Source organism: Nicotiana sylvestris, chromosome 1, assembly GCF_000393655.2.
Source record: "Nicotiana sylvestris chromosome 1, ASM39365v2, whole genome shotgun sequence".
In the NCBI taxonomy this organism is placed as follows: domain Eukaryota; kingdom Viridiplantae; phylum Streptophyta; class Magnoliopsida; order Solanales; family Solanaceae; genus Nicotiana; species Nicotiana sylvestris.
In genome coordinates this window covers 188195828-188204393 of record NC_091057.1, presented here as the reverse complement: position 1 = coordinate 188204393, position 8566 = coordinate 188195828, and the positions used below count along the sequence as shown (strand labels likewise).

General features: G+C 40.3%; 1 protein-coding gene across 1 annotated transcript; it reads right to left on the bottom strand.

The window, feature by feature from the left end:
* Window positions 1-7777: 7777 nt before the first annotated feature.
* LOC138878415 (uncharacterized) lies at window positions 7778-8176 on the bottom strand. The gene has a single exon (XM_070158094.1). The coding sequence runs from the start codon at window positions 8174-8176 to the stop codon at window positions 7778-7780; it is 399 nt and encodes a 132-aa protein (XP_070014195.1).
* Between the last annotated feature and the right edge of the window lie 390 nt (window positions 8177-8566).

The window sequence follows — 8566 nt, the reverse complement described above, 5'->3', positions numbered from 1 at the left end:
AGGAGCGGCCATGGTAGAAGACAAGAATTTTCCCACTATGGATGAGATAATTCCACATTTGAGGAAGGCCAGGTCAGACTTCAAGAACCCACCTGAGGGTGATACTGAACCCATCGTATATGAGATGGATGCGGAGGCGCTCGTTGCATTTAGGGCTAAATGGCAAATCTCGACCTACGTTGAACTTATCCCTGCTGGTAGCGATGTAGTGCAAGTACATCACCCAGGGTATTATACATTTTACGCGTACCCATTCGTTGTCGGCTATACACTTCTTCTTCCTTCCTTAGCGGAGGATTTTTGCCGTTATTACGGTATGTGCCCGGCTTAGCTCTCCCCGTACATATACAAGCTTAACCTTATGCTTATCAAGTACGCGGAGCTGGCCACCGTGGTGTTTCTCTCTGCCATCTGCGTCACCTCTTCGCCCCAAGTTTTCATAGGGGCACGATAATACACTAGTGCCACCGTGGGACTAAGGGATTAGTAGTGAAGATGGACGATAAAACCAATCGCCGTGTTTGGGCTAATTTCTTCTACGTGATAATGGAGCACGTGGTATCGAACCCCAGCGGATTCCCCGAGAACTGTAACTTTGCTCGTAAGTGTTTTCTCCCAAATAACTTTGTTGTTTCTTTTTGGCGATATGATCGTTCTCCTTTACTCTTTTTGCAGCCAAGAGGGACCCTCCTTCGCTAGTCGTCGACATTCGCGACCGAGTAAGTCAGATCTTTCCTTACACGGTGGGGATTCATGAGTGGTTGCAGTTTAATGAGAGGTTTGGGCGCAGGCCTGCGGCCAGTGAGTCACCTTGCTTTGATCTTAATAATTTTGATCTTTGTATCGTCCTTTCTTTCCTTCTATTTCTTATTTGTCTTTCTTCGTTGGTAGGTCGGAGAGCTTCAAGGAGGGCAAGGGCTCCTACGCTTGTTTTTCGCCAGTCAGGTATTTCGGTTGGGCCCGTACTCGCTGTGGCTACAAGTGAGCATGCTCAGACTGTTGATACTGCCCCGCTAGTAGAGATTCCGGCTTCTACAGTGTTTCACTTGGCCGATGAGTCGGACTAAGGCGAAGACAAAGAGGCTCCGCTAAAAAGGCGAAGGATAGAGATTGATGGAAGAGTGGACGAAGATGAGCCGGCGGGGGTGAACCTGAGTTGACCATGGCCGAGCTGAGGGGAGGTACGGCCTTGGATGTAGAGATCGTGCCTCCTTCGGATGTAGAGATCACCTCAATAAAAGAAGGGGAGCGACCAGAAGTGGCTGTGATCATTTCAAGAAGTGATCCGTCAACGTCAGAGCAGGCCAACATTCCTTCTTCAACTGAGGAGAGTAGGGTTGTGCATAATTTGGTAAATACCGAATTACCATACCAAAACCGAAATTTTTGGTATTTGGTATTTGGTATGATATTTGGTTTAAATTTTAAAAATATTTGGTATTAGGTATGGTATGTGGTATTTTTTTTAAATACCGAAATACCGATACCGTACTGAAATACCGACTAAATTACATAATATATATATATATATATATATATATATATAGAGAGAGAGAGAGAGAGATTATTTATAACATAAATATAAAAGTTGTAAAATTTTACTTCTCTTTATTCTTAGTTATTTTTTTTAATATTTCCCACCTTTTATTTTCACTATACATACCTTTCCCCCCATTTTTTTGGTTACCTGCTTACACCCAGTCGTTTCCCCTTTAGTTTTAGGTTTAGAAATCTAAAATCCACTATTTTCAAACCTTACTTCAACTTAGACAGACCATAGACAATTCTCTCCAGCTCTCTCGCTGTAAGTTGCGCCTGGTTTCTAGCTTTTGCCTTCTCTCGCGGTTTGCAGTAGGTAGGATCTCGATCTCTCCCCTCTCTCTATCTAGCTATCTATATTTTTCTCCTCTTCTCTATTCCATCTCTCTGTCTCTCTCAATCTTCTGCTCCTTTTCTCTGTGTGTTCATCTCTTGCTTTTTATATGTTTGGTAACTTATTATTAAAAGAAATGTGCACAAGTGGGTTAGGGTTTTTGGTACAATCAAAATTCCTGAAAGAAGACAAAGGTGATTGCAATATTGTAGTAAAAGTAAGTTCTGATACATTATTTTTTATGCTCTTTTGGTTGTAGATTATCGTTTCTTTGCCCTTATATATATGTCATATGCTTCATGTTTTACTTTTTGGTATATCATTCCTTCATGTTTTACTTTTTATCTTCACAGATGGCAGAGATTCAAGGTAAAATAGGTGAAAATGTGGGTTCAAATGAAACCACAGCTACAAGTGAAGTTGATTCAGTTTTAAGCAATAAAAGGAAAGGCATTCAAGAAAGATCTGTTGTGTAGGAACACTTTCAAAAGCTGGTTGATGGTCCTAATGAGATAACAATTGTAAAATGTAAATACTGTGATTTTACGAAGGTAGATTGTAATATCAAAAATGGAACGTCGGGATTGAAAGGTCATATGAGCAGGTGTGTGAAATTTCCCTATAATGTTGAAACAAATCAAAGATTGATAGGCTTTCAACCAATTCCAAGTGGTAAAAAGGATATGGGAATGCCCGTCTCTTGGAAATTTGATCAAAATTTTTGTAGAAGGGCTTTAGCTAAAATGATAATTCTTGATGAGCAACCTTTTAGCCATATTGAAAAAGAAGGTTTTAAGAACTTTGTGAGTGCTTTATGTCCTCAATTTCGGGTTCTTTCCCGTCATATAGTGACTAGGGATTGTTTTGAGCTTTATGCTGAAGACAAACAAAAACTCAAGAAACTTTTCAAAGAAACAAAACAAAGAGTTTGTCTTACTACAAATACATGGACCTCATTACAAAAGATCAATTATATATGCATTACGGCTCACTTTATCGATAAGGATTGGAAGATGCACAAAAAAATAATAAACTTTTGTCCAATTAGTCATAAAGGTGATGATATGACAAATGTTATTGCTAAGTGTTTTCTTGATTGGGGTTTAGATAAGATCTTTAGTGTTACAGTTGATAACGCAAGTTCAAATGATGTCATAGTGAAAGAGTTGTTTAAGCAACTTACCAAATGGGGAACTAATTTTATGGAGGGTAAACACCTCCATATGAGATGTATGGCTCACATCCTCAATCTTGTTGTTCAGGATGGTTTGAAAGAAGTGGGTGATTCTGTGAAACGCGTTAGACAAGTGGTAAGATATATTAGACAATCTCCTGCGAGGTGGAAAAAGTTTAAAGAATGTTGTGAAATTGAAAAGATTGCATGTAAGAAATCACTATGTTTGGATGTTCCTACTAGGTGGAACTCCACCTACTTGATGTTAAATGTGGCAAAAGAATTCAAGCATGCATTTGCAAGTTATGGTTCTCTTTATCATGGATTGTTGCATTATCTTCTTACTCATGTGTGTGAAGATGGAACATCAGTAGGTTCACTTGTATGTTCTGATTGGGAAAGTGTGAGGCTCATGGTGAGATTTCTTGAAACTGTTTTTGTACTTACCTTGAAGATCTCTGGTTCACTTTATGTTGCATTAAATGTTCATTTTGTTGAAATATATGAACTTCATTATAATTTGAAAAGTTTGATAGTAGAAGATAACGTTGACTTGAGTTCAATGGCAGGAAAGATGAAAAAAAATTTGACAAGCATTGGGGTACTCCAGAAAAGATGAACAAGATGATCTTTATTGCATGTATTTTGGATCCGCGCCATAAGTTTGAGTATGTTACTTATGCACTTGTGAGCATGTTCGGGGAAGAAACAGGAAAAAATATAGTAGGAGAAGTGAAAAGCTACATGACTTCTTTGTTTGATGAGTATGCAAAGAAACACTCAAAAAATGATCATGCTTCATCTTCTATATCAAGTAGCTCATCAGAGACATCAAGTGCAAGTAGTCATGGAACTCAATCTAAAACTTCAAAGGCAACATTTTCACAACAATATAAGAGGCACAAAGCTGAAAATGAAAATTCAGATGCTAAAACAGAGTTAGAGAAGTATTTAGATTAAGAATGTGATGATGGAGGTGATGGTTTTGATATCTTGCTTTGGTGGAAAGTGAACAAATCTAGATTTCCAATTGTTGCCGAGATTGCTCGTGATGTTTTGGCAATTCCTGTGTCTAGTGTGGCATCAAAGAGTGCTTTTAGTATGGGAGGCCGTATTCTTGATTGTTTTAGGAGCTCATTGACTCCCAAATTAGTACAAGCTCTTGTGTGTTGTCAAGATTGGCTTCGAAACGAATTACTTCTTGTTAGAGTTGAGGAAGATATAGATTATCTCGTGCAATTTGAACTTGGTAAGAATATTTTATTTGTATGCACTCTATATTGATATTTGCAAATTGCAATTAGTTTATTGTTCACATTGCATATCAAATTACCTTGAATTCTCTGTAGGCTTGCCCAATGGAACAGAGCCTTGCATCGTTGATGTATAGTTGTTAGTTGCAACACATATGGTAAGTCTAGCTTTTATTTGGTTGATAAATGTTATCAACTTATGTTGTTAGATATTGGATTAATTTTTATCCGGTCATCCTTGCAGCATGAAGTTACCAGAGAGCTTCATGAGAATGTTTCTAGTTCCATGTTCTTTTGTTAAAGCCTGTGCACCACCTATTTTTGTCTATGTGGTTAATGGATGTTACACAGAATGGTTTCTGTAAACAATATTTGTATACTTATTTTGGTCACATTTTGAGAAGCTTACTGGTGTCTGGTGCATTCTTTATGATGATGCAAGTTAGATCTTTAGAGCAAACATATTTAAACATTGATGAAGTTTGTAAATATTATTCTAATCCTATGCTCCTTTTTATAGAAGTCTCATATATGATGTGTAGTGTTGCTGTATTCATAAGGTTGATTTTATTGGCTAATTATAATTTTAATTTTGCTGGCTAGTTAAGGCATTTTTCTCCCCTAAATATTATGTTCAAAAAGTTGCTTTAGAGCCAAACCATACCGAATTTAATTAGGTACGGTATTGGTATAGCATTTTAGGAAATCGAATACCGAAAATACCGTACCGAATTATCTAAATACTGTACCGTACCGACCGATGAACACCCCTAGAGGAGAGGGCAAAGAGTGTGATCATAGATGATTACAAATCCGGCTCTGAAGTCGACCCCGAGGAAGCGAGGATATTCGATGAAGGGCTAACTCAGGTGGAGGTGAGAACGGATGGATCCTCTCACTCGATCGTAATCCCTTTGGACTGCGATTTGTTGGAGGATACGGTGAGCATGATTCCCTCCTTTGCCCCTCTTTGCTCTACCGCCGAAAATAGGACCCTTCAGACGCTCCGAGATTCCGACCTGTCACTGGGTATATCTGGGATAGCTCTGAGGGTGAGTTTCTTTCATCATTTCTGCAATTTGCGTCTTTTTCCTCTTTTTATCTTTACTAATTTTCTTCTTATTCTCTTTTTTTTAGACTTTCATTTTAGAGATTGAGAGTGCTTGCCGAGAAGAGAGGCGAAAGGTTGTTTTTTAGAAGATGGTTTTGAAGTACGTTCGTTATCGTGACAAGTACCGTGAGATGCGTGCACGGTTTAGAGCAAGAGGTAACCTCGAGTCCCTTAGAGATGAATTGGGTCAGAAGGATGAGGAGCTTGCGCAAACTACAGGTAGATGCAGTGAGCTCGAGGGGTTGCTTAAGGCCAAGGACGACGAGCATGAGGTGAGCAAGGGGTCGTCTCCGAATGCGTTGACCTTCAAGTGCAAGTGGCGACCTTGTGGGTTGAGCTTGAGCAAAGCTCGATTAGAGTTTTTGGCCTGAGTGATGAGTTGATTGAGAAAGTGGAAGAGTTATTGGTGAGGGCCAAGGAGTCTAGGGTAGCGACTTTGGCAAAGGCGACGGCATTAGAGAGCTCTATATACGTCCTTGGGTCTGAACGTGCAACTGATGCGAAAACGGTCGCGCTAAGGGAGATGTGGCTTGATGAGTGAATTGGTGGGCTTGAGAAAGAAGTTTTGAGCCTAAGTGAGCAAGTTGCCGCTCTTGAGGCTAAGAAGGCACTATTGTTGGCTCGACCTTCTTACTCTCATGCTTCCGCTTTCACCAATGTTCCTCGTGATTTATACAAGATGTGGATCCATGTTGAGGAAAAACTAGACATATATAGGAACTTGATGGCGGCGGGGAAGGTTCCTGAGGCCGACTTCAAAGATGCTCGTATTAAAGCACGTGATGCCAGGCTTGCCAGTAGTTATGACCCCACCACACCGAGGAACAACGATGATGAAGGGGACTTCAACGGGTTTGCATCTGATGCTTGGTATGACAATGAGTATGCTAATGGCGCGGGTGATAGTGGAAATGGTGCTGCTGGGCCGGGCGATGAAGGTGGCGATGGCGCGGGCGGAGATGATGTTGTGTGATACTTGTGTACTTAGTTTTTATTACTTTTCTTTATTTTTTCTTCTTCTCTTTTTTTTGGGGTAGGTGGGGGGTCTTTCTGGCCCTTTGTAAGATACTTTATTTTTTGTAATGGAATGACCGACTTTTTGCTGTATGTTCTTGGCTCTTTTTACTTTTCTCCGAATGTTTTTCCTTTGTAAGAGTTCTCAACTCTTAGTTGATTCGAACGAGGTCGAATGTTAATAAATTCAAACAAAATTGAATGTTAAATAATCCCAGTGAAGAATGTGAATTGATTCGAGCAAGGTTGAATTTTGATAAATTCGAATGAAGTCGAATGTTAAATAATTCGAGCAAAGAATGTGAATTGATTCGAGCGAGGTCGAATGTTGATAAATTCGAACAAAGTAGATCGTGAGTCGATTGGAGTGAAGTCGAATGAGTCGATACGAGCGAGGTTGAACGTTGACTTCAAGTAATTCGAGTGAGGTCGAATGTGAGCCGATTCGAGTGAGGTCGAATGTTGACTCTTAAGTGATTCGAACGAGGTCGAATGTGAGTCAATTCGAGCGGGGTTGAATGTTGACTCTTAAGTGATTTAGACTAGGTCGAATGTGAGTCAATTCGAGCGAGATCGAATGTTGACTCTTAAGTGATTCGAACGAGGTCGAATGTGAGTCAATTCAAGCGAGGTCGAATTTTGACTCTTAAGAGATTCAAATGAGGTCGAATGTGGGTCGATTCGAGCGAGGTCAAATGTTGACTCTTAAGTGATTCGAACAAGGTCGAATGTGAGTCGATTTGAACGAGGTCCAATGTTGACTCTTAAGTGATTTGAACGAGGTCCAATGTGAGTCTATTCGAGCGAGGTTGAATGTTGACTCTTAAGTGATTCGAACGAGGTCGAATGTGAGTTGATTCGAGCGAGGTCGAATGTGAGTCGATTCGAGCGAGGTTGAATGTTGACTCTTAAATGATTCAAACGAGGTCGAATGTTAGTCGATTCGAGCGAGGTCGAATGTTGACTCTTAGTTTGGCATAATATATGAACTTGGTAGAGATAACTTGTGTGTTTGCATATTTCACTTTGTTTATACATTCATTGGAGAAGTCCCAGTCTATCTAGTTCTTTCATTGGTCGACCTGGAAAAATAGTTGAGAGGTTGAGCGATGAACTTATACTTAACTTCGAGACACTTTCTTCGTCGCCTCGTTAAAAACCTCCCCGAGAAAACCCAATTGGGACAAAACTCGGGTAAGGGAATAAAGAGTACGACTCGGGATACGTTTATCCTTAGAAGTTGAAGTATTTGAGGTGGGCGACGTTCCAGTTGTTTGGTAGCAATTTCCCCTCCATTGTTTCTAGCTGGAATGACCCTTTGCTACCGCCGCCATGATTTTGTATGGGCCATCCTAATTGGTTCCCAGTTTTCCTTCTCGTGGGTCTTTGCTTGCTTGTGTTTTGGCTTTGAGTACATAGTCCCCGACCTTGAGTGGCCTAATCTTGTCTTTTTTGTTGTAGTACGACTCTACCTGTTGTTTTTGAGCTATCATTCTTATGTAAGCCATGTCTCTCCGCTCTTCGGCTTCGTCGATATCTTGCCTTCTACTTTCGTCGTTGCTTGGCCTGCTCTCGTTTGAATACCTTACGCTTGGTTCACCGACTTCTACCAGTATTACTGTATCGGTCTCATAGACTAGCGAATATGGTGTTTCTTCTGTGCTTGTTTTCGGCGTAGTGCGATATGCCCATAGCACTTCTGATAGTAGTTCTGGCCACAGCCCCTTGGCGTTCTTGAGCTTCTTTTTCATGATGTTCAATATTATTTTGTTGGAGGACTATGCCTGACCGTTGCCTGTGGGATGATATGGAGTGGAGAGTATTCTTTTGATGTGCCATTTTTTGAAAAACTCGGTAGTCTTTTTTCTAGTGAACTAGGGCCCGTTATTGCAACTGATTTCTTTGGGGATGCCGAAGCGGCATGTGATGTTTCTCCATATGAATGTGATTATTTCTTGCTCGTGTATTTGGCGAATGCACCTGCTTCTACCCACTTGGAAAAATAGTCAGTTAAAACTAAAAGAAATCGTACATTACCTCGTCTTGCTGGGAGGGGTATGATAACTAGGGATTCTAGTTCATTTTACACTCATTTTTACTTGAGTTTTGATTAAAAATGTATACAAAATAGTCCCAAAGGC